Source organism: Oryctolagus cuniculus, chromosome 6 (assembly GCF_051225735.1).
Source record: "Oryctolagus cuniculus isolate XC-2025 breed Fujian yellow rabbit chromosome 6, ASM5122573v1, whole genome shotgun sequence".
Classification (NCBI taxonomy): domain Eukaryota; kingdom Metazoa; phylum Chordata; class Mammalia; order Lagomorpha; family Leporidae; genus Oryctolagus; species Oryctolagus cuniculus.
The window spans coordinates 138,574,841-138,602,328 of NC_142872.1; the positions used below are offsets into that span (position 1 = coordinate 138,574,841).

Here is a 27,488-nt window from a genome sequence, read left to right on the forward strand (position 1 = left end):
TACAACTATACTGATTTTTTTATTGCACATGTTTTGTACATTGAATGAGTTCTTACCATCACACGTTGGAAGGGGATGACTCCACCAGTGATTTTTTTCACACAGAAGTGGTTCTTCATGGCTTAACCTGTACCCTGGATCACAACTAAATGAAACAGTAGATCCAATAGAGAAATCATGACCGTAGCGACGGCCATGTACAGGTATGCCTGGGTCCAAGCAAGAATATGTGTTCACTGTAACACCTGAGAAACAAAGAGTATAAAAAAAGGAGAAATTTGATAGATTTCAGACAGATTCCTATTTCTTCAAACAACAGAGGATGATGATTTTTCACTAATAAATTAATATACTCAAAGCACCATTTTAAAAAGTGTTTTAGTATTTTAAGGTTGGCTTTGTGGCATTGCCTGTGACACTGGCATCCCATATGTGCACCATGTTGAGTCCAGCTGCTCTACTTCCAATCTAGTTCTCTGCTATTGGTCTGGGAAAAGCAATAGAAGGTGACTCAAGTGCTTAGGCCCCTGTACTCATGTGGCAGACCCAAATGAAGCTCCTGAATCTTGGCTTCAGCCTGGCACAGCGTTTGGCATTACAGCCATCTGGGGAGTGAACCAATAGATGGATAATCTCTCTCTCTTTTGCTCTCTCTCTCTGTCTCCCCCCAACTGTAACTTTGATTTTCAAATAAATAAAGAAACATAAAAAATTGTATTTAACAAGTTTTTTTTTTTACCAATAAGGATAAAATTCAGATTGATTATATAATAGTGGGATGAAAAGATAAAATTATGTATCAAACTTTGTATTTTAGACATTTTGTATATTTGGACACACACACATATATCTATACAATAATAATCATAGTTGTAATTAGCATTTCCAGAAGTGATTATATTCCAGGCACAGTTATAAATATTGCATAAAAATTTCTTCATTTAATAATTATGAAAGGAGCTGTCATTGTTGTGTAGTGGGTAAAGACACTGCCAACAGCGCTGGCGTTTCATGTGGGCATCAATTCGAGTCCCGGTTACTTCATTTTCAATCTAGCTACCTACTAATGTGCCTGGGAAAGCAGTGGAGATGGCCCAAGTTTTTGGGCCCCAGCACTCAAATGGGAAACCAGATGAAGATCCTGGCTCTTGGCTTCAGCTATCTGCAAGTGAGCCAGCAGATGAAAGATTCTCTCTGTCTTTCTCACTCTCTTTGCCTCTCCTTTTCTGTGACTATATCAAATAAATAAATAAATCTTTAAAAATAATAATAATTACAAGAATATGGGACCAGCATTCTGGCCAAGTGGGTAAAGCCTGAAAAGCCAGCATCCCATAGGGTGCCAGTTCTCACCCTAGCTGCTCCACTTTCTATCCAGCTCCATACTAGCATGCCTGGGAAGGCAGCGGAAAATGGCCCAAGTGCTGGGGCCCCTGCCTCAACATGGAAGATCAGAAAGAAGCTCCTGGCTACTGGCTTTGGATTGGCCTCACTCTTCTGTTGCGGCTATTTTGGGAGTGAACAAATGGGTGGAAGATCGATCTCTCTCTCTCTCTCTCTCTCTTTCTCTCTCTCCTTCTGCCTCTCCCTCTCTCTATATATAACTACGCCTCTCCAATAAATAAATAAATCCAAAAAAATGAATTGGCTACTTCTGAGGTTCCCTGTGTACTGAGAAATGTTTAGAAACATTCCTTGCCTCAATCTGGTATACTTCAGTATCACTTCTCCAATCAGGTCAATAAAAATGTCATCAGATATACTGTCACTTGATTCCTGAGATACAAATTAAGGTATAATAAACAATTATCTTTTTCTTCCTAAATGAGAAATTTGAACAATAACTACTTCTTCTATATTCTAACTAATGCTTCTATATTCCACAATATATTAATTACCATTTAGAGTTGCATGATTATATTAAATCACATTCACATAATAAAATATATATTTGAATGAATTACCCAATTTTAAGTTTTTTAAAAAATTCTTTTTATTTGACAGATACAGTTAGACAGTGAGAGAGAGAGACGAAGAGAAAAGTCTTCCTTCTGTTGGTTCACCCCCCAAATGGCCGCCACGGCTGGAGCTACACCATTCCGAAGCCAGGAGCCAGATGCTTCTTCCTGGTCGCCCATGCGGGTCAGGTGCCCAAGCATCCTCCACTGCCTTCCTGGGCCACAGTAGAGAGCAGGACTGGACGAGAAGCAACTAGGACTAGAACCCGGTGCCCATATGGGATGCCGGTGCCGCAGGCGGAGGATTAACCAAGTGAGCCACAGCGCCGGCCCTGAATTACCCAATTTTAAATGAAGCTAAATAAAAATACTATATAATAGATTTTGAATTTAAAAGAGGTAAATTGTACATTTTAAATATATTTATCAAGCATATTCATTTCATTTCAATGCTGGTTTTAATAGGAAACTAAGCTGCTCCTGGAATTGTATTTATTTTGAAACTAAATAATAAATGATAATGATACTACTACTACTACTACTAATAATAATAAATAGAAGTGATTTTCCTGTTGGGAGAAGGGGGCAAAAAATTGTACTGAAAACCAAAAATACATTATGTTACTGAAGTCTACTCTAGGTTGTTACTATTTTAACACATTTTGAAAACTACAAATAGCCTTATCTTATTGTTACAGTTTTTGCAATGCCCCTGTTTTTAGTGGAAGATAGAGGAGGGCACAAATTGCCTGGGGAAAGGGAATAAAATGGAAACACAGAGTGTGAGCAGTAGTAGCTTTGCAGAAAATCTTTTCCATAGAATTTTGGTTCAATGTGAAAATCTAATCATTTTCTCTTTTAATAGATTTGAAAGTCAATATGCTTTAAAATTTATCATTAGAAAGCTATTGCCTCTGACCTAATCAATATTAAGGGTGATTTTCACCAACCTCATCCTCATTCAGCTCTTAGCTTCTACTTTGCATTAGTCCTAATTACTTGGACAATGTCACCAACCACCTATTAGTTACAGATTTGATGTTGGAAGATATGCTTCTTGTTTATCTTATTCATGTTAATTCGTTTCAATTAAATCTCATTAATTTATATCTTATTATATATCAGCTGTTATGCTACACTTTTTTTTTTTTTTTTTTTGACAGGCAGAGTGGACAGTGAGAGAGAGAGACAGAGAGAAAGGTCTTCCTTTTGCCGTTGGTTCACCCTCCAATGGCTGCCACGGCTGGCGCGCTGCAGCCAGTGCACCGCGCTGATCCGAAGGCAGGAGCCAGGTGCTTCTCCTGGTCGACCATGGGGTGCAGGGCCCAAGCACTTGGGCCATCCTCCACTGCCTTCCTGGGCCACAGTAGAGAGATGGCCTGGAAGAGGGGCAACTGGGACAGAATCTGGTGCCCCGACAGGGACTAGAACCCGGTGTGCTGGAGCCGCTAAGTGGAGGATTAGCCTAGTGAGCCGCGGCGCCGGCCCTGCTACACTTTCTACACACAGTTTCAATTAATCCTTAAAGTAGTCTGATACATTGGTGGAGTGGAATTAAATGCAATCTATTGGGCATAGAGTAGACAGCAATATTCTAAAAGAAAAGGTGTCTACATATATGTGTTCATTAATTACTAGTAAGAATTAACTTTGAAATGGAATTTTAAAAATGACTATTCTGATTGAGCTTTAACAAATACAAGTTAAGCCAGATATCTCAATTACAGCAGTTAGTGCAGTTGAAATCCCAAGTATGTGTGACTCCTCTTGCCGAATTTTAAAATAATGTTTAGGAAATATACTTCTGGGTCATAGAGCTTGAAATAAAGGAAAGATAACATAATTAAAACAACATTGTGGGTAAAATTTAAAAGGAAAAAGCAATGAATTTATATAAATTTTGGTTTAAAAATATATGAAACCATTGACCATATGTACTGAAGAGAATGTCCTGCAGCCAATATAAAGCTATATATTTCAAATGCCAAAATATTTTCCTAAGAAGGGATCATTTGAGACTAAATATAAAAAGTATTATAATATTTGCATTTGAAATAAAATAAATATAACTTGCAGTAACCCACTTGTAGTGTGCTATTAGGTTCATTTACCAAAATTACATTTCACCAAAAGGTATATGGCAATGCAGTTTTTGGTAAAAATGTGCACACAAGTGAACTTTTTCACATGCATGTTTGTACACATGAAGAGGGGACTTCAAAAAAGTTCTTGAAAAAGTAGAATTAAAGATAAGCTTATTTTGGTGACAAAATTTTGATGTCTGTGCATACTTTTTTAATAATACACATTTTCTATGACTACTTGATGACCTTTCATATATCATATACAATATAGCCTCATGAATGTAAATATGCAAGTATTTATAAATGAAAGTGACTTGTTTCCATGTAAATATTAGAATCCAATCTTTTTTATTAAAAATTTTAAGGCTTCTTAACAAAACTATATACCATTAAGTGGGATAATTATGAATTTCAAATATATAGAGGATACAAATATGAATGTCATGTTACCTGGTAAATAGATAGTTATAGATATTATCTTCACTGAATTATACCATCTACATAAAAACATATCCTATTTTCCTAACTTCTGGTCACTATTATGAATCCTACATTAAATGATGGATAATAATCTTCTTTTCAAGGAAAAGTAGCATACATATGAATGTATATGATATCTACATATGAAGTGAACATGAACAATGTTAAAACTTGTTAAATCTGGAGCTATCCTTTGGTGTGGCTGGTTGAGCCAGTGCCTGCATTCCATAAAGGTGCCAGTTCATGTCCTAGGTGCTCCACTTTCCCACTCAGTTCCCTGCTAATGACCAGGGAAAAATAGTAGAAGATGGCCCAAGTGCTTGGGTACCTGCCGCCCATGTGGGAGACTGGGAAGAAGCTCCTGGCTACTGGCTTTGTCTTGTCCCAGCCCTGGCCATTGCAGTCATCTGGGGAGTGAGCCAGAGGATGGAAGATTTCCCTCTCCTTCCTTCTCTATAACTTGTCAGGTTTTAAAACAAATTGTAAAAATGAAAATTTGATTCCAAAATCCTAAATTGTAATTTGTTCTATATAGTCTTTGACCAATTGTGTTAATCATATTTGAATATGTGGATATTTTTTACTTTTGGTTGTTAATGTAATATTCAACCTTTTATACAAAATAATAGTAATGATTTTTCAAATGAAAATGTGTGTCAATATCATGGGTAAAATATGCAAGAAATTGATTTATGAGTTAAATGCCAAAAAATTGGCAATATTCGTACATATCAGATTTACTATAGTCTGTTTTGTAGAATTATATAAATAGTTTTTCAAAAAAACATCTTTTCTAAGAATTTGTTACTTCAACTTCTTTAGTATTTTCTTTTACCATGATATTAGATAATTTTTAAAATTTCTTACAGAGTAGAGTGTAACATACACCTTATTGACATTGACATTCTTATAATCAAGGAAGCTTATTTTTAAAAAAATGAGAGTTGCTAATTCTCTTAGAAACACAATGATAATACTTAATGTAAGACAAACAGAATGGAAAAAACTGTCATTACTTACTTTCATAATGAATCTTGAAACCATTATTGGAACGGCTGTTGTCTGTTGTAAACAAAAGGTATATAAAATTACTGCTGCTAAACAGAAACTGGGGCACTTGTGTGCCATTGTAAGATCCAAGCAAGGGTGAAAGAAGGTTTGGTCCATCATGAACTTCCAAAACATCATAATTCAGTTCAGTCTGAAATCTAGAATTAAGAGACATGGGTGAAAATATATTTATTGGAATAACACTATATAGAAAACAATGCTTTACACTGTTATTTAAATTATTATTTAGGGGCCTAAACTGTGATGTTGTAGGTAAAGCTGACGCCTGCAGTGCCAGCATCCCATATAGACACTAGTTCGAGTTCCAGCTGTTTCACTTCTGATCTAGCTCTCTTTTATGACCTGGGAAAGCAGTAAAAGATGGCCCACGTCCTTGGACCCCTGCAACCTTGTGGGAGACCCAGAAGAAGCTGCTGGCTCCTGGCTTCGGATTGGTGCAGCTCTGGCCATTGTGGCCACTTGGGAGGTGAACTAGCAGATCGAAGACCTCTCTCTCTCTCTCTCTCTCTCTCTCTCCATATATATATATATATGCCTCTGCTTCTGCCTCTGCCTCTCTGTAACTCTACCTTTCAAATAAAATAAATAGATCTTTATTTTTGACATTTTACCATTTTCATATAACTTTCTATAGCTTATACAATATCTAAGATAAGTACGAATCTATAATTCGCAAACACCAATGTTACAAGTCCTCATTCCTGTGGAAAATTATCATGAAAAACATGCATATGTGTTTTTCATAAGTATATACCTTCAAATATTAGATTATCCTTAGTAAATAAATTATCTCATCATTAACCAAGCATATTTTTAGAGTAACCTTTCTGCCTTCTTTATTTCTATGGAAAACCATGTGATTTGTATTTATTTTCAAACAATTATTCAATTTTCATCTTAATAGTATAAATATTTCAAAACTGACATCTTGATATAATTTTAGGGACAAAAAATAAGGTAACTCCCATTATTTTTTAAATTTTTATATATTTATTTATTTGGGAATCAGAAATCTTAGTCAGTGATTTACTCCTCAGATGCCTGCAATAGCCTAGGATGGACCAGGGTGAAGCCAAGATTAAGGAATACAATCCAGGTTCCCAGTGTTGGGGGCAGTGACCCAACCACCTGAAACATCACCTGCTATCTCTCTCTGTATGTGCATTAGCAGAAGCTGGAATCAGGAGTGAAGCTGGAACCTAAATTCAGTCTAATGCAATACCCGAATGGTGTCTTAACCTTAGACCAAATGCCCACCCATCCTATTATTACACCCACTTTGCAGATAAGAAAACTGAGGTCTTTAGAGCGTAAATAGTACCACATTTTTCTTTCTTAAATTATGAGATACTCTTCAAAACCAAGTTTCTCTGATCCTATTAACTACTCTGTGTTCTTTTTTTTTTTTTAAGATTTTATTTATTCATTTGAGAGGTAGAGTTACATACAGTGAAAGGGAGAAAAGTCTTCCGTCTGCTGGTTCACTCCCCAAATGGCCGCAACAACTTGAGTTGCGCCGATCTGAAGCCAGGAGCCTCTTCCCAGTCTCCCATGTGGGTGCAGGGGCCCAAGGACCTGGGCCATCTTCCACTGCTCTCCCAGGCCACAGCAGAGAGCTGGATTGGAAGAGGAGCAGCCGGGACTAGAACCGGAGCCCATATGGGATGCTGGCACCGCAGGTGGAGGATTAACCTACTGCGCCAGGGCACCAGCCACTATGCTGACTCTTTTTATTATTAGATTTTTGATTGCTGTTCAGCTGATGTTTTCATTTTTTAAAAGAGACAAGTATTCTATAAACTATAATAAATACAAAACCACTTTTAGAGTATTTTACAGATCTATTCACAAAATGGTATGTTATATTCTTTCCTTGTTCTTCAGGTTGTAAACCTGGATCAGAATTAGCTATGGAAAAACTGTCACATGGACTTGAAGCAGTTAAGGACATGACATTTCAAATATGCCCAACTGGTAAAGTGATTATTTGTTGTTGAAGTCACTTGAAAAACCGTTACTCCAGATAGGGACATGGGGCCTACCTTTTCCTATATAAAGTAAGTATGAAAAGTTTTGGGAGGGATGTCCTTCTCAAGGCAAGAATAGAAAACAGACTTGGTAGCCAGAGACTAGTAATTAATTAGCAATTAATTAGCAATTAATTTGAATAAACATACTCTTCAAAGTAACCTTTATCCTTCACTATCTCCTACATTCTCACCATCCTCACATTTCTTTTAGGCACACGCTTGGAATTCACTACCTTTATCCAGACATTTATTTATCCTGTTATTCCTTCACAAATGTATTGTTCTTTGTTTAAAAATTATAAAAGCATCATACTTTGGCCATTTCTTTGGATTTAACTCTCTTGTAACGTTCCTCACAAACATGTAAACTTTAATGAAACTTTGACATTATTATCTTGTTAATCAGTTCTTATATATTTTTTAAACTTTTATTTAATGAATATAAATTTCCAAAGTACGACTTATGGATTACAATGGCTTCCCCCCCATACCGTCCCTCCCACCCACTACCCTCCCCTTTCCCACTCCCTCTCCCCTTCCATTCACATCAAGATTCATTTTCTATTATCTTAATATACAGAAGATCAGCTTAGTATACATTAAGTATGGATTTCAACAGTTTACTCCCACACAGAAACATAAAGTGAAAAATGATAGATGATTTTTTTAAAATGATGATGAAATCAGAGCAGACCTATTGTCATGTTTAATCCCAGTGAGAGTCAAGTTGGGAATTGATAATTTCTTTTTTTTTTTTTTTTTTTACAGAGGACCAGTTTAGTATGCATTAAGTAAGGATTTCAACAGTTTGCACCCCCATAGAAACACAAAGTGAAATATATTGTTTGAGTACTCATTATAGCATTAATTCTCAATGTACAGCACATTAAGGATAGAGATCCTACATGAGGAGTAAGTGCACAGTGACTCCTGTTGTTGACTTTACCAATTGACACTCCTGTCTATGGCATCAGTAATCTCCCTATGCTCCAGTCATGAGTTTCCAAGGCTATGGAAGCCCTCTGAGTTCTCCGACTCTTATCTTGTTTAGACAAGGTCATAGTCAAAGTGGAGGTTCTCTCCTCCCTTCAGAGAAAGGTACCTCCTTCTTTGATGACCTGTTCTTTCCACTGGGATCTCACTCACAGAGATCTTTTGCCAGAGTGTGTTGGCTTTCCATGCCTGAAATACTCTCATGGGCTTTTCAGCCAGATCCGAATGCCTTTAGGGCTGATTCTGAGGCCAGAGTACTATTTAGGACATCTGCCATTCTATGAGTCTGCTGAGTATCTCACTTCCCATGTTGGATCACTCTCCCCTTTATTTACTCCATCGGTTAGCGTTAGCAGGTACTAGACTTGTCTATGTGCTCCCTTTGACTCCCAGTCCCTCCACCATGACCAACTGTGAATTGAAATTGATCGCCTGGAACAGTGAGATGGCATTGGTACATGCCACCTCGATGGGATTGAATTGGAATCCCCTGGTATGCTTCCAACTCCACCACTTGGGGCAAGTCAGCCTGAGCATGTCCCAAATTATACATCTCTTCCCTCTCCCATTCCCACTCCCATGTTCAACAGGGATCACATTTCAGTTAATTTTCAACACTTAAGAATAACTGTGCATCAATTACAGAACTAAACCAGTCATATTAAGTAGAACAGATTAAAAAACTACTAAGAGGGATAATGTATTAAGTTGTTCATTAACAGTCAGGGCTATGCTGATCAAGCCACCATTTCCCATAGTGTCCACCTCACTCCAACAGGTTTCCCTCTTGGTGTTTGGGGTGTCCCCCAAAGGGACAAATACCATATGTTCTCCCTGATCGGTGACTACTGACTGAATCAGTTCTTATATTAACTGTGTTCCTAGATCCAAAGAATCAACATTAGAACATAGGGGAAGTGAAGATGAGCTCTCTCCCTTCCTTTCAGACTTACAGAAAGTTGAGCATTTATTCCCTTGTCCATAATGATCAGCAACTCAGGAAAACCTTTTCCTAGTTTCATCATTGTTTTTTGGTACATGTTTTAACTTTGGCCTAACTATGTTGATAGGAAGACCTCCCCTGACCTCACAGTGCAGGTCTACTAAATTGCACAATTTATTACACATTTTGTGACACTAACCACATCTGTGTTTTCTTTGTCCACAGCTTAAGACCTGTAAAAGTTTATAAGTTCTGTTGGGTCAGTGTCTTTCTGTCAATGGTTTGCTTGTAGAAAACACTCAATAAACAGTAAAGTGAATGTTTTTGAAAGACAAAAATGTCTTTCTCTTGTCTAGAGTAGTTAACAACTTTACACAAAAAAATTTCAATATAATCTGATGCTTCAGTATTAGCTATGTATTTTTCATCCATTTGAAATGCATCTCCTACTACATCTTCAGTATTTATCTAGTTATCTCCAGTATTGCTTAAAAATCATTTAAATTTTTAAATGTCTAGTAATTTTCAGAAATCATTTGTACTATCATGCCAATCAGTATTTCCCAGTAAATGATACAAATTAAACCATAGCATTCCTCAAAAAAATGAAAATAAATAACATTCAAACCTAATTTTTAAATGCTTACAACTGAATAGAAAACAAGAAATCTATTTATTTATATAATAACAATCTGTGATATAATTATGAACAAGGCATATTAGTTGTCAAAATTATGTGCTCCTGGCTCCTAGCTTCAGATCAGCCCAGCTCTGACCATTGCAATCATTTGGGGAATGAACCAGTGGATGTGAGACATCTCTGTCTGTCCCCTCTCTGTTTCTGTTATTCTACCTCTCAGATAAATAAATAAATTTAAAAAAAGAAATGCAATTGAAATGTTTCAATTTGTATTGATATTTTATCCAATTAAGCAATATACATTGTCAAATGTATGAATTTTATAAACTTTACTTCTAATTTTGCAAACTGACATTTGTCTAAAAAAATTTACAATAATACACTGTAGAGAAGGAAAGATACAGGAACATAAAGTCCTTTAAAATGATCAAGCAATTGGGCATAGGATTCTATTATTTTGCTGCTTTTTAGTAATCTATTGTAAATATCGAAATTGTAGCTTCACTTTGATGGCTATCAGTTGACAACAGCCAAATTAAAATTCATAGAAGAATCAGGGATTGATCTGAATTGAAACATAAAGATATTTAATTCTTAATAACATAGCAACATTAACTGGTGATATGTAGAAAACTGTTCAGTAGCAGTGAATCTTGAAAAGGAAAATCATCACAGATTGGCCCTAAGAAACTATCAAAATATGATAAGAAGGAAAATATGATACGGTTACATAATGAATTGAGTTTCTTTCATTTGTGTTTTAAGATATTTGTATAAATTTCTTATGAATTATCTCAATCTAATATTCATTTATGATATAAAATTTATGATAAGCGATTATTATGGAACCAGAATAGTAAAAATGAAATTGGATATAATTTTCTTCATTACTTATGTCTTGAGAAAGCATTCTTCTTGCAATTCAAATCTATTGTGACCAAACTGAAATAGTCATCATAATGTAACTATAAAATAAATTATTCTCTAAGAGACTGATACTGATGTCAGGGAGCTGAGAACATGGAAAAAGCATAGAAAGATTTGCTTCAGATGATTAATAGTTAAGTGAGTTCCTCTTACTCAGAGTTAGGAGTTGCAAATTTAAGAGCTTCAGGGGGGCTGGCGCTGTGACACAGTGGGTAAAGCCACCACCTGCAGTGCTGTGCCGGCATCCCATACGGAGAGCGGTTCGAGTCCCGGCTGCTCCACTTCCTATCCCGCTCTCTGCTATGGCCTGAGAAAGCAGTGGAGGATGGCCAATTCCTTGGGCCCTTGCACCCACGTGGGAGACTCAGAAGAAGCTCCTCGCTCCTGGCTTCAGATCAGCACAGCTCCATCCGTTGTGGCCCTCTGGGGAGTGAACCAGCAGGTGGATGGGAGACCTATCTCTCTGCCTCTCCTTCTATCTCCTCTGTGTAACTCTGACTTTCAAGTAAATAAGTAAATCTTTAAAAAAAGAAAGAGCTTCAGGAACAAATTAAACCAAAAATTCCTGTGTATATCTCAGAACATTTGAGTATGTCAAGAAGAGGTGCAACATTTAAAAGCTACATGCTTGTTGGTGTTATTGTTATTCTGTTCTGTATTTGATAGGAAATAAAGTTTCAGTGACTTAAGCTGCTTGAGGTAATCTCAAGAAGACAACTAATAGCCAATACATTTTTAAGTAATTTTTAAAAAGTTTTGTAGATTAATTGTAATCAGTTGCTACATTTAAGAATACAGGGTAAAAAAAAAACCTGTAAAATAGCTATGTCACCATCCTAATTATATTATCTGATTTCCAAACATTCCATTCTCAACCATTTTAAGTGAATCATCGTTCTTTAGGAAACTAATAGTGGAAAGCAAGCAGCATAACCCTATAATAAATATAATTCATTACTTAATGAGAAGAACCATTAAGAGTTGACAACCAGTGTCTTTGCAAAACAATTGCTGGAAATCATATGGAAACTGAATTTTTTCAAGAATGAGGTGGTAGATACTACAAAAATGATACTTTGTTTCTCTAAGCAATCTTTAGAGAAAAATAAAGCATTAAGACATTATAAGATCAATATATAAGGGCCGGCGCTGTGGCTCACTAGGCTAATCCTCCGCCTGCAGCGCCAGCACCCCGAGGTTCTAGTCCCGGTTGGGGCGCCGGTTCTGTCCCAGTTGCTCCTCTTCCAGTCCAGCTCTCTGTTGTGGCCCAGGACGGCAGTGGAGGATGGCCCAAGTGCTTGGGCCCTGCACCCACATAGGAGACCAGGAAGAAGCACCTGGCTCTTGGCTTCAGATCAGCACAGCGCAATGGCCGTAGTGGACATTTGGGGGGTGAACCAACGGAAGGAAGACCTTTCTCTCTGTCTCTCTCTCTCTCTCTCTCTCTCACTGTCTAATTCTGCCTGTCCAAAAAAAAAAAAATCTATATATAAGGAACTGATAGACTTCCATACATATTATTTTGAAGTGACCATTTTATGCCAATAACCTAATGAATAAAGTACATTTTAAAATGTTTATTTACTGGCCGGTGCCGCAGCTCACTAGGCGAATCCTCTGCCTGAGGCGCTGGCACCTTGGGTTCTAGTCCCCGTTGGGGCACTGGTTCTGTCCTGGTTGCTTCTCTTGAGTCCAGCTCTCAGCTGTGGCCCGGGAAGGCAGTGGAGGATGGCCCAAGTGCTTGGGCCCTGCACCTGCATGTGAGACCAGGAAGAAGCACCTGGCTCCTGTCTTCAGATTGGCGCAGCGTGCCAGCCTTAGCAGCCATTTGGGGGGTGAACCAACGGAAGGAAGACCTTTCTCTCTGTCTCTTCCTCATTGTCTAACTGCCTGTCAAAGAAAAATAAAAATGTTTATTTACTTATTTTTAAATATATATTTATTTATTTTATTAATTTGAAAGGTATAGAGAAAAAGGAAGTAGGGAAAGAGAAATCAATTCTCCATCCACTGGTTTATTCCTCAAATGCCCATATGCCCACAAGAGCCAGTGCTCAACCAGTTAGAACCTAGAAGCCAGAAACTCCATCTGGGTCTCCTATATGGATGAAATATACTCAAGCATTTGAGCAATCATCCACTGCCTCCCAGGATGCATTGGAAGGAGGGTGGATCAGAAGAGGTGGCTCAATCCTAGCCATGGCTGCCATGTTGGACATAAATTAGTGGATGAAAGAAAGATCTTTATGTATTTCCCTCTCTCTCTCTTTCTGTAAATCTGCCATTCAGATAAAATTAAATAAATCTTAAAAAGTTAAGAATTCAAAATTCAAACCAGCATACTGATATGAGAATGCATGTGTCCCAAATGATGAGTTAGTTAGCTGCATCACAACACCTACACGATGAACCACATTTTAAACTTGATTAAATACACAGTTCGTTCCATTGCTACTGAGTTATTCCTGATCATAGGATGGCTGCTTAAGATCTGAATTCACTTAAAAGAACCAAATTTCTGGCAAAGCACATGGAGTAAGGACAGCACTCTAACAAAATCTCATACACTTAAAGCATTCTTAGGATAGGAGAAATGGAAGAAAATATTTAAATAATGTTTTCCTTCAAATATATTTTAAAAAAAAAGAAGTTTGCAGGTATATGTGTCTATTAAGAGCAAACAGGATTCAAGTCCAAAAGGAACACTTCAATTTAAAACATTTAAAGACTTGAGACTTCATATTATTTATACAGATCATGATTCAAAAAAAGCATATTGATATGACTGTGCTCTTTCTTCTTGTTCTAAAACCCTAAAAACACCACTGATGAACTTTTTAGATTTATTTCATTTATTTGAAAGGCATAGTCAGAAAGGGAGAGAAAGAGAGAAGGGGGGAGAGAGAGAGAGAGAGAGAGAGAACGAAACTTCAATCCCGTGGTTCATACCCTAGATGGCTGCAACAGAGCTGGGCCAGGCCTAAGCCAGGAGCCAGGAGCCAGGAGCCAGGAGCTTCATCCAGGTCTCAAACATGAGTGCAGAGGCTCAAATACTTGGGCCAATTCCACTGCTTTCCTAAGTGCATTATCAGGAAGCTGCATTGGAAGTGGAGCAGCTGGTCCACAAATTGGTGTCCATATAGGATGCTGGCAACACAGGCGGTAGCTTATCTGCTATGACACAATGCTGGCCCTAAATTCTATTTTTTGTTAAGATTTATGAATTTAAAAGCAGAATGACAGAGATAGGGAAAGGAAGGGAGGGAGGAAGGGAGGGAGGGAGGGAGGGAGGGAGGAAGAGAGAGGGAGAGAGAGAGAGGGAGAGAGAGAGAAAGAGAGATAGGAGATAGAGATATAGAGATCTTTCAGCTTCTGGTTCACTTGAAATCCTCACAGGTGTCTCATATGGGTGGTAGGGACTTAAGAATGAGGGCCATCATCTACTGCCTCCCAGAAGCAATAGTAGGAAGTTGCATTGGAAGTGGAGGTAGGACTCCATCCTGTGTACTCCCATATGAGATGCAGGTCTCCCAAGCAGCAGCTTTAACCTGCTATGCTAAAACACCCACCCCTGATAAATTCTTACAGCATCCTGATTTTTTAATATTTCCACTATTTGGGCTAATAATCAAGGAATGATTTTTTTAAAATGATTTTTAAATCATTTTAAAGAGGTGAAGGAGCTATTAAATGTGTGATTTATTTGAGTGGATAGTTTAGGGATTAAGAAATGAGGCAAAACTGACAAGTCTCACCTGACAATGTTCATGGGGAGAAGCCAAAAATTGTTGAACTCAGAATCATTCCCCTCCCAAAGCCTGTTGTGGTTCCCTAGAGGATTGATTATTGCTGCTGAGTAAAAATCCAAGTATTGTAAATTACTTTTCCATTTAGCTTTCTTGCTTCTAGCTCAATTTAAAACTTTTGTGTCTTAGTAAATAGACACAAGAATAAGAAAATGGCAGAGTAAAATGTTTTGAATAATTATATTTATAGAAATTAAATGAGGTTGTTGACTATTTAGCTGGTATCATATCCATAAAAATGGCCATATAGAGTTCATCAAAAAGGTAAGTGTGGAGCAGGGAATTGGGTGATGAGTGTTTTGGCATAGTGGGTTTAGCTCCCACAGGGGATACCATGTCAATCAGAGAGCCAGTTCAACTACCAGCTATTCTGTTTCTGATCCAGCCACTACATGATAGTTCCTGTATGTGCACCCCTGCCACTCATGTGGGAAACCCAAATGAAGTCCAATTCTGTGCTTTAGTTTCAGCCTGGCTTAGCCCGGCTGTTGCAAGCATTTGGAGGTGAGTGAACTGATTAAGAGCTCTCACTCTCAATTTTCCTCTCACTCTGCCTTTCAATTACATGAAAATAAATAAATAAAACGTTAACAAGCTGTAGGCACTATGGTACAGAGGTTAAGACATCCTTTGGGGGCGGAGCCAAGATGGCGGAATAGTGAGGGCATGCACCGATAATCTGGGAAAATTTAGTTTAATAAAAGTGGAGTTACGGTAGCCTCGGAAAAAGGATCAGGGAAAAAATTGCAGAGGAAACTCTTCCGGATCTAGTGGCTGTGACTCAGAGGACCTACGGGGAGAGCAAAGTCGCCCACCGCACGGAAGCCTAGCCGCGGGAAACGCAGGGTCTGTGTGCCAGTGCTGGAAGGGGAGTGGATATGACACAGATGACCAGCAGGGAGAGCAGGGACGCCCATGGCTCCAAGTCCACACATCAGCGCTGGAAGGGGAGGTAAGCTCAGTAACCCAAGATATTGGCGGGGAAACGGCGGACAGTATCTAGAGGGAAGCAGGCTTTGAGGTGGGAAAGTTCACCAAACTGACTACAGGAGAGAAGGGGAAAAAAAAAAAAGGTGGGGGGGGGTACTGGTACAGAGGAGTTTCTCTCTCCACCAACCTTGCAAAGGCGAGCAAGAGACAAAGAGCAGGCTCCACTCTGCATATACATAACAAAAGGGTAGAGCTAAGGAACTGAGGCGCTACAATTCAGTAACCTAGGCAACCCAGTGGGAGTCCACAGGAGAAACTGAGCCCGCATAGACTCTTTGGGTACAAGCCAGAGATTGGAAGCTAAATAGCATCAATTCTGCTCAGCCATGCGGTATTACTTACCTCCTGAATAAAAAAATAAAATAAATAAATAAATAAAAAGAGAGAGCTTTATCACGCATAACCTGAGGGTATCACCTTTGCACACCTGTAACCTGGAAGAACCAAGCAGAGCTCTCAGGCCACACCCATCTCAAGCCTCCAAGGCTCCTCCAACAGCAGACAGTCCACTTAACACAGACATAGTGTGTATATATATATATATATATATATATATATAAAATCACAGTGAGGGAAGAAGAATTAACAGTGCCAAGCAACAAACACAAAAATCGAGGGAACAAGATCAACGATGACACTATGACGCCTCCAAATAAACAAAACACCCAAAGCCAAGATTATGAAGATGATGAGATAGAAGAAATGCAAGATACAGATTTCAAAAAATTTGATAAGAACATTTAGAAGTTTTCAAAAGCAAATCCTTGAACTACAGAAATCCTTATTGCACAGGATTGAAAATCTCTCTCGTGAAAATGAAATTTTAAGAAAGAATCAAAATGAAACCCAGAAACTAGTAGAACAGGAAAGTGTGATAGTGAAGAGAAATCAAAATGAAATGAAGAGCTCAATAGATCAAATGACAAACACATTAGAAAGTCTAAAAAACAGAGTCAGCGAAACAGAAGAGAGAATATCAGACTTAGAAGACAGAGCACAGGAAAACATACAGTCAAACCAAAGAAAAGAAGAGGAAATTAGAAATCTAAAAAATATCGTTGGGAATCTACAGGATACTATTAAAAAAAAAAAAACAACAACAACATTCGAGTTCTAGGAGTTCCTGAAGGCATGGAGAGAAAGTATTAGAAGGCCTTTTTAGTGAGATACTAGCAGAGAACTTTCTGGGTTTGGAGAAGGACAGAGACATCCTAGTACAGGAAGCTCATAGAACCCCTAGTAAACATGACCAAAAGAGATCCTCACCACGACACGTTGTAACTAAACTCACCACAGTGAAACATAAAGAAAAGATCCTAAAATGTGCAAGAGAGAAACGTCAGATTACTCTCAGAGGATCTCCAATTAGACTCACAGCAGACTTCTCATCAGAAACACTACAGGCTAGGAGGGAATGGCGAGACATAGCACAGGTGCTAAGAGAGAAAAATTGCCAGCCCAGAATATTATATCCTGCTAAGCTCTCATTTGTGAATGAAGGTGAAATAAAGACCTTTCATAGCAAACAGAAATTGAAAGACTTTGCCGCCACTCATCCAGCCCTGCAAAAGATACTTAAAGATGTGCTACACTCAGAAACACAGAAACACGGCCATCAATATGAAAGAAGGTAAAGGAAGAAAACCGACCAGCAAAAGAGCATAGGAAGTTCAAAGCATATACTAGAAAATATCTCCGGGAAAATGGCAGGGCAAAGTCCCTGTGTATCAATAGTCACATTAAACGTTAATGGACTTAACTCTTCAGTTAAAAGACACCGATTGGCTGATTGGCTTAAGGAACAAAACCCAACTATTTGTTGCCTACAAGAAACACATCTCTCTAACAAAGAGGCATGCAGACTGAAAGTGAAAGGTTGGAAAAAGATATTCCATGCCAACAAAAACCAAAAAAAAGCAGGTGTAGCCATATTAATATCAGACAAAATAAACTTTAATACAAAAACTGTTAAGAGAGACAAAGAGGGACACTATATAATGATTAAGGGTTCAATTCAACAGGAAGATGTAACTATTATAAATATATGCACCTAATTACAGGGCACCGGTTTATTTAAAAGATATGTTAAAGGACTTAAAGGGACACTTAGATTCCAATACAATAGTACTGGGGGACTTCAATACTCCACTCTCAGAAATAGACAGATCATCCGGACAGAAGATCAACAAGGAAACAGCAGATTTAATCAACACTATTGCCCAAATGGATCTCACAGATATCTAAAGAACTTTCAATCCTACATCTAAAGACTACATTCTTCTCAGCAGTACATGGAACCTTCTCTAGGATTGATCACATACTAGGACATAAAGCAAGTCTCAGCAAATTTAAAAGAATTGGAATCATACCATGCAGCTTCTCAGATGACAGTGGAATGAAGCTGGAAATTAGCAACTCAGGAAACCCTAGAAAGTATGCAAACACATGGCGACTGAACAACATGCTCCTGAATGAACACTGGGTCATTCAAGAAATCAAAAGAGAAATCAAAAACTTTCTGGAAGTAAATGAGGATAACAACACAACATATCAAAACTTATGGGAAAAGGCAAAAGCAGTATAGAGAGGCAAGTTTATAGCAATAGGTGCCTATATCAAGAAATTAGAAAGGTACCAAATAAATGAGCTTTCAGCACATGTCAAGAACCTAGAAAAACTGCAGCAAACCAGACCCAAGTCTAGTAGGAGAAGAGAAATAATTAAAATCAGAGAAGAAATTAACAGAATTGAATCCAAAAAAACGTTACAAAAAACAGTCAAGCAAAGAGCTGGTTTTTTGAAAAAATAAACAAAATTGACACCCCATTGGCCCAACTAACTAAAAAAAGAAGAGAAAAGACCCAAATCAATAAAATCAGAGATGAACAAGGAAACCTAACAACATACACCACAGAAATAAAAAGAATCATCAGAAATTACTACAAGGACTTATATGCCAGCAAACAGGAAAATCTATCAGAAACGGATAGATTCCTGGACACATGCAATCTACCTAAATTGAATCATGAAGACATAGAAAACCTAAATAGACCCATAACTGAAACAGAAATTGAAACAGTAATAAAGGCCCTCCCAACAAAGAAAAGCCCAGGACCAGATGGATTCACTGCTGAATTCTACCAGACATTTAAAGAAGAACTAATTCCATTTCTTCTCAAACTATTCAGAACAATCGAAAAAGAGGGAATCCTCCCAAATTCTTTCTATGAAGCCAGCATTACCTTCATCCCTAAGCCAGAGAAAGATGCAGCGCTGAAAGAATATTACAGACCAATAATCCTGATGAACATAGAAGCAAATATCCTCAATAAAATTCTTGCCAATAGAATACAACAACACATCGGAAAAATCATCCACCCAGTTCAAGTGGGATTTATCCCTGGTATGCAGGGATGGTTCAACATTCACAAATCAATCAATGTGATTCACTACATTAACAGACTGCAGAAGAAATACCATATGATTATCTCAAATGATGCAGAGAAAGCATTTGATAAAATTCAACACCCTTTCATGATGAAAACTCTAAGCAAATTGGGTATAGAAGGAACATTCCTCAATAGAATCCAAACAATTTATGAAAAACCCACAGGCAGCATACTACTGAATTGGGAAAAGTTGGAAGCATTTCCACTGAGATCTGGCACCAGACAGGGATGCCCACTCTTACCACTGCTATTTAACATAGTTCTGAAAGTTTTAGCAAGAGCCATCAGGCAAGAAAAAGAAATTAAAGGAATACAAATTGAGAAGGAAGAAGTCAAACTATCCCTCTTTGCAGACGATAAGATTCTTTACTTAGAGGATCCCAAGAACTCTACTAAGAGACTATTGGAACTCATAGAGGAGTTTGGCAAAGTGGCTGGTTATAAAATCAATGCACAAAAATCAACAGCCTTTGTATACACAAGCTATGCCACGGCTGAGAAAGAACTGCTAAGATCAATCCCATTCACAATAGCTACAAAAACAATCAAATACCTTGGAATAAACTTAACCAAGGATGTTAAAAATCTCTACCATGAGAATTACAAAATCTTAAAGAAAGAAATAGAAGAGGATACCAAAAAATGGAAAAATCTTCCATGCTCATGGATGGGAAGAATCAACATCATCAAAATGTCCACTCTCCCAAAAGCAATTTATACATTCAATGCAATCCCAATCAAGATACCAAAGACTTTCTTCTCAGATCTAGAAAAAATGATGCTGAAATTCATATGGAGGCACAAGAGACCTTAAATAGCTAAAGCAATCTTGTACAACAAAAACAAAGCCGGAGGCATCACAATACCAGATTTCAGGACATACTACAGGGCAGCTGTAATCAAAACAGCATGGTACTGGTACATAAACAGATGGATAGACCAATGGAACAGAATAGAAACACCAGAAATCAACCCAGACATCTACAGCCAACTTATATTTGATCAAGAATCTAAAACCAATTCCTGGTACAAGGACAGTCTATTCAATAAATGGTGCTGGGAAAACTAAAAACTGGATTTCCACGTGCAGAAGCATGAAGCAAGACCCCTACCTTACACCTTACACAAAAATCCACTCAACATGGATTAAAGACCTAACTCTATGACCCGACACCATCAAGTTATTAGAGAACACTGCAGAAACACTTCAAGATATTGGCACAGGCAAAGAGTTTCTTGAAAAGACCTGGGAGGCACAGGCAGTCAAAGCCAAAATCAACTATTGGGATTGCCTCAAATTGAGAAGTTTCTGTACTGCAAAAGAAACAGTCAGGAGAGTGAAGAGACAACCGACAGAAAGGGAAAAATATTTGCAAACTATGCAACAGATAAAGGGTTAATAACCAGAATCTACAAAGAGATCAAGAAACTCCACAAAAACAAAACAAACAACCCACTTAAGAGATGGGCCAAAGACCTCAATAGACATTTTTCAAAAGAGGAAATCCAAATGGCCAACATGTACATGAAAAAATGTTTAAGATCACTAGCAATCAGGGAAATGCAAATCAAAACCACAATGAGGTTTCACCTCATCCCAGTTAGAATGGCTCACATTCAGAAATCTACCAATAACAGATGCTGGTGAGGATGTGGGGAAAAAGGAACACTAACCCACTGTTGGTGGGAATGCAAACTGGTCAAGCCACTATGGAAGTCAGTCTGGAGATTCCTCAGAAACCTGAATATAACCCTACCATTCAACCCAACCATCCCACTCCTTGGAATTTCCCAAAGGAATTTAAATTGGCCAACAAAAAAGCAGTCTGCACCTTAATGTTTATTTCAGCTCAATTCACAATAGCTAAGACCTGCAACCAACCTAAATGCCCATCAACGGTAGAATGGATAAAGAAATTATGGGCTATGTACTCCTTAGAATACTATACCACAGTAAAAAACAATGAAATCTGGTCATTTGCAACAAAATGGAGGAATCTGGAACACATCATGCTGAGTGAAATAAGCCAGTCCCAAAGGGACAAATACCATATGTTCTCCCTGATCGGTGACTGAACACCAAAAAGGAAACCTGTTGAAGTGAAATGGACACTATGAGAAACGGTGACTTGATCATCATATCCCTGACTGTTAATGAACAACTTAATACGTTATCCCTCTTAGTATTTTTTTTTGTTTGTTCTACTTAATACTACTGGTTTAATTCTGTAATTAATACACAGTTATTCTTAAGTGTTGAAATTTAACTGAAATGTGATCCCTGTTAAATATAAGAGTGGGAATAAGAGAGGGAAGAGATGTCCAATTTGGGACATGCTCAAGCTGACTTGCCCCAAATGGTAGAGTTAGAAACATACCAGGGGATTCGAATTCAATCCCATCGAGGTGGCATGTACCAATGCCATCTCACTATTCCAAGTGATCAATTTCTGTTCACAACTGATCATAATGAAAGGACTAAGAGTCAAAGGGATCACATAAACAAGTCTAGTGCCTGCTAATACTAACCAATAGAATAAATAAAGGGGAAAGTGATCCAACATGGGAAGTGAGATACACAGCAGACTCATAGAATGGCAGATGTCCTAAACAGCACTCTTGCCTCAGAATCAGCCCTAAAGGCATTCGGATCTGGCTGAAAAGCCCATGAGAGTATTTCAGGCATGGAAAGCCAACACACTGTGGCAAAAAAAAAAAAAAAAAAAAAAAAAAAAAAAAAAAAACACCACCACCACCACCACCACCTAAATGAAAGATCTCTGTGAGTGAGATCCCAGTGGAAAGAACAGGTCTTCAAAGAAGGAGGTACCTTTCTCTGAAGGGATGAGAGAACTTCCACTTTGACTATGACCTTGTCTAAATAAGATAAGAGTCGGTGAACTCAAAAGGCTTCCATAGCCTTGAAAACTCATGACTGGAACATAGGGAGATTACTGATGCCATAAACAGGAGTGTCAATTTGTAATGTCAACAACAGGAGTCAATGTGCACCTACTCCTCATGCAGGATCTCTGTCCTTAATGTGCTGTACATTGAGATTTATTGCTATAACGAGTACTCAAACAGTATTTTTCACTTTGTGTTTCTATGTGGGTGCAAACTGTTGAAATCTTTACTTAATGTATACTAAACTGATCTTCTGTATATAAAGAAAATTGAAAATGAATCTTGATAAGAATGGAAGGGGAGAGAGAGCGGGAAAGGGGAGGATTGTGGGTGTGAGGGAAGTCATTGGGGGTGGGGGGAAGCCAATGTAATCCATAAGCTGTACTTTGGAAATCTATATTCATTAAATAAAATTTAAAAAAAAAAAAGACATCCTTTGGTTCACCTACATCTCACACCAGAGTGCTGGGTTCAAATCCCAAGTACTGGGCTTCGAATCCAGCTTCCTGATAATGCTGCTGGGAAATCAGTAGATGATGACTAAAGTACTTGAGTCCCTGCCACCCACATGGAAGATCTGAGTGGAGTTCTGAGTGCAGATCTTTGTCCTGGCCCAACCATGGCTATTGCAGTCATCTGGGGAGTGAACCAGTGGATTGGTCTCCCTCTTCCTTTCTCTCTGTCACTCTGCCTTTCAAATAAATGAATCTTTTAAAAAATTGAAAAAAAATTTCACTTTAGGATGGTCTAACTTAAAATACAGAATATACAGAGTACACAATTTCCAAAAGTTTTTAAAGAAGATAGACAAACAGCAAAGAGGCTCATGTAACATGTTGAAAGGGGTGTAAGATCCATATTTAAAATCTTGGATTAAAAAAACAGTGTCTTCCAACAAAAGTCCAAAATTAAAAGTCAGACGCAGGATGCTCTGGATTGCAGGTATTACCTTCATGCTACTTGTCAAACAGGCAACTCTAAGGAGCCTGCTTTGGTCTAAAAGACACCAGCTGTTTATTTATTTAATGATGATTAATGAATCCCAATAGCAGACCAGGGAATGCCTTTCAACATAATAATGTACTTTGTGTTCATAAAGCTTAAGCAAATTTTTAAGTAATATTAATTTAGGTTGAATTTAAAAATTGGATATAAAAGGAATAAAAGAAAATGTTATTTTAAAAATCAGGTACATTTTCAATTAGGTAGAATTTAGGGGAACAGGTACATTCTTCATAAGAGAACATTGCTCTTTGGTTTAGAGTAAAAATCTTAATAAGCATGTTTGTAAAAAGGTTGATCCTTTCCAATTCCTCACCATCACTCAGTTGGGTGCTCACATAAACAAATAGATAGTTTCTCTACATGATAAAACAACAGATATTTTGAGGTTTACCCTGCTATACTCAGGAAGGGTACATTAAAGAAGGTTGTAGATCCTAAGTGGGGAAGAGATTAAAAAAGGGTCTGGGCCGGTGCGGCGGCTCAATAGGCTAATCCTCTGCCTGCGGCGCCGGCACACCAGGTTCTAGTCCTGGTTGGGGAGCCAGATTCTGTCCCAGTTGCTCCTCTTCCAGTCCAGCAGCAGTCCAGCCCTCTGCTGTGGCCCGGGAGGGCAGTGGAGGATGGCCCAAGTGCTTGGGCTCTGTACCCACATGGGCGACCAGTAGAAGCACCTGGCTCCTGGCTTCGGATCAGCGTGGTGCGTGGGCCACAGTGCACTGGCCGCAGCGGCCATTGGAGGATGAACCAACGGTAAAGGAAGACCTTTCTCTCTGTCTCTCTCTCTCACTGTCCACTCTGCCTGCCAAAAAACAAAACAAAACAAAACAAAACGAAAAAAAAAAAAAAAGAAAAAGGGTGTGGAGCAACAGGGAGAACTAGAGTAATACTAACAATTTCCACTGTAATGATGATTTATCAGGGAAATTCAGGACAATGAAGGCTTATTCAATCTTTAATAATTCTAGATTGTGCAATAATCCACTTATATTTTCTTTCTTTGTTCCTATCCTTATTTCTTTTTTCACTTCTCTCCTCTCCTTTAAGAGGAAGAGAGGGAGAGAGAGAGAGAGAGAGAGAGAGAGAGAGAGAGAGAATCTTTTATACACTGGTTCATTTACCCACCATTCACTCCCCTAATGCCAGGATGAAGATAGTAGCCAGGAACCAAATTTTGGTCTTCCACACAGGTGGAAAGGACTCAAGTATTTGATCCATCATCTGCTATCTCTCAGGGTGTACATTTTTGGGAAGCTGAATCAAAAGTAGATGGGTCCAGCACTGTGGCACAGCCAGTTAAACTGTTGTCTATGAAACCAGCATCCCATATTGGTTCTGGTTTGTGTCCTGTCTATTCCACTTTCAATCCAGCTCCCTGCTAATGGCCTGGGAAAAGCAGCAGAAGACGGTGCAAGTGTTTGGGCTTCGGCCACTTACATGGGAGACTGGGTTGAAGCTTCTGACTCCTGGCTTCCACTTGGCCCAGCCTCAGCCGTTGTGGCCATCTGGGGAGTGAACCAGCAGATAGACGATCTCTCTCTCTCTCTCTCTCTCTCTCTCTCTCTGACTTTCAAATAAATAAATCCTTAAAAGTAGCACCAGGACATGAGCCCAGGTACTCAGATACAGGTGCTAGTATCCCAAATGGTAACATAACTGCTACACTGCATTGCTGCCCCTGTAGTGTGTGTGTGTGTGTGCTAATGAAGGAAGTTAATACAATTAGGAGTAATATTAAGAAAGGACAATAACCTCAGGATCTCACAAGTGAGACTATTCTGGGAGAAGGATGCCTAGCCAGCACTGAACCAAAGCACCCCCAGAAATTCTCCGAGAATTTAAGAGAGACTAGACTTCCCTCTGTGCATGGGATGGGGCTCAGATCTTTTTATCTGGATGTTGAAGAATAACTTGTAAGAACTACCTGAGTGATAAAAAAAAACTATGAAAAATACAAATAAAGCATGTAAAAAACACATTTCCAATCATCTTCACAGCCTAACTCCTAAAACAAATAAATGCTAAGTCCAAAAGAGGAAATACTAAATCATGTACTTAATGTTTAATAAATGCATTTATTTGAATATGTGATTAGTTATGATAGATTTATAAATATGCTTACTTCTCAAATGTAATGTTCTAAATTTAACAAATTAAAAATATGTACTGAATCTTTTTCATCTTATCTCAAATCAATATAATTAAAATTATTTGAAGATATAATCAACAATATCATGCAATACTGTATATTTGAAACCAAGAGAAAATTTTGTCATAAAGTTATGTTCATTGGTTGGGATGATGATATGTGATGAAGATTTGGTAATTAATAAATAAGATGCTTTTCAAGCTTTCTACAATTGTTATGGCATTACAAAACTTGTCACCCATGAATAGAGGTTAAGATTTTAACAAAACAGTGAAAAAAAGTGTCATGTTAATAATGTTATTCTAAGTGTAAACTTCCTTTAAATGTTTAAATCATTGTTATGGGCTGATCTATGTCCCTTCTCAATTCACACAGTGAAATTTTTAAAGGACCTCTAAAGAAGTAAAGAAACATGAGGTCATAAGTGTGAGCTTGAAGTTGATATGACTGCTATGCTTATAAGAGGAGATTAGGACACAGACAAATGCACAGAGAAGACTGTGAAGACAGAAGTGTGTTAACACTTGGATCTTGGACTTCAAGCCTCCAGAATGCTGAGAATGAATTTCTGTTGTTTATATCACATAATCTGCGGTACTTTTCTATGGCAATCTTAGCAAATTAGTATGGTAAGGTTTTAGAGATCACAGTAAGATAGGATGATCCCATAAGAAATGTCCACACTTGTGCAAAACAGAATCTTTTCTCCACACAAACTTTAACACTAGAATAGATAAATTTATTCTGTGTGGGACCTCTTGAGTGAAGAAACGATCATGTTAGGTCTTTGAAACAAAATCATCAGGCTACAACAAAAATATCATGCCGTATTTATATGTGTATCAACCAGATTCAGTGCATACAGAGATTTATTTAATTGTTTTTAAGGAATGGGTTGGGAGATGATTGGAGTCAATAATATAATTGTGAATCTACATAGGTAATTCTATTTTAGTTTGTGAATAGCAACTCATAATAGATCAGAAGCTTCATTCTTTTAACATTTTAAATATTCATTGTTACAGTATTTCCTGAAATACATCAGTTGACTAGTAATACCAATTTTTCCAGGGAAGGGGGGAGAAAAGGTCAACTGTCTGATCATTAATATAGTGACTTGACACAGCCATTTTTCAGAAGCACGTGTAAGTTTCGGTATATGGGTAGTATGCATAAGTGTCTTAGGCTGTAATACAGTGTTGATTTGATTATCTTTACAGCATCTTTGCCTCTTGAAACCTAGCAGAACAGAATTTGCAGGCCCTTCAAAATATAGGACAACTATACTCATTAAGTAAAGGTCACATATTTATGTCTTAGTAGTGTGCATATATATAAAGCAAAAAGGTCGTTCTTGCATATTTCAATAGTATTGATACAGCATTACACAAATAGAAAATTAACTTCAAAACAGGCTGAAAGGTTAGAAAGGGGTAAGTAGTCTGAAGTATTCAACGCACGACAACTATTACAATAAAAATATACATTGATTTAGTAAATTAAACAGAATATCAACTATTCTTTTAGATAATCTTTAAGGTAAGGTTAAAAAAATTGCAGAGACCTTTCAAATGTAATTTTGATAGAGTGTCCAGGTTCAGCTTCAATCACCCACTCACAATTCAAAGAGTCTTTGTAGTATCCTGGCCATCCTGGTGAGAGAATCACTCCACTTGGAGCTGAAAAATGGCCACCACATGGAGCTGAAATTTAAAATCAGAGAACAAAAAAGAATAGAACTTTTAGAATAAGTTACATAAATTAGTCTCAGCAGTACTAATTTTCAAATAAAACTCTACATATAGTTATAAAATGTTAGTCAATACTATTTTCAAGAGAAAAGGTATACCTAGCCAATTATTTCTGCTAGTGAGTACATTATTTTCCTTTAAGAAGGTAGTTTGGTTTTTAAAATATGACATAGCTTCACTCAGCATGCCAGATAATAAACAAATCATCCTTAAGCCTCTGGATAATTTCCTTTGGATATATTCTTGTGGCTCCAGCATCTTCATTTGCAAAGCTTGAGAAAATGTAAGCTATTATTTGTGGTTTCTCT

At 37.8% G+C, this 27,488-nt stretch overlaps 1 protein-coding gene across 3 annotated transcripts in view; it reads right to left on the reverse strand.

Annotated features, from left to right (window-relative positions):
• Nucleotides 1-27,488, reverse strand: part of CSMD3 (CUB and Sushi multiple domains 3) — a 1,281,859-nt gene that overhangs the window by 406,437 nt on the left and 847,934 nt on the right. For all 3 annotated transcript variants that reach the window (XM_051844770.3, XM_051844772.3, XM_051844771.3), the window contains 3 exons: nt 26,994-27,132; nt 5,543-5,730; nt 57-245 (listed from right to left, as the gene is read on the reverse strand). In XM_051844770.3, the coding sequence (XP_051700730.2) occupies nt 57-245; nt 5,543-5,730; nt 26,994-27,132 (516 nt within the window). The remainder of the gene's footprint in view (nt 1-56; nt 246-5,542; nt 5,731-26,993; nt 27,133-27,488) is intronic.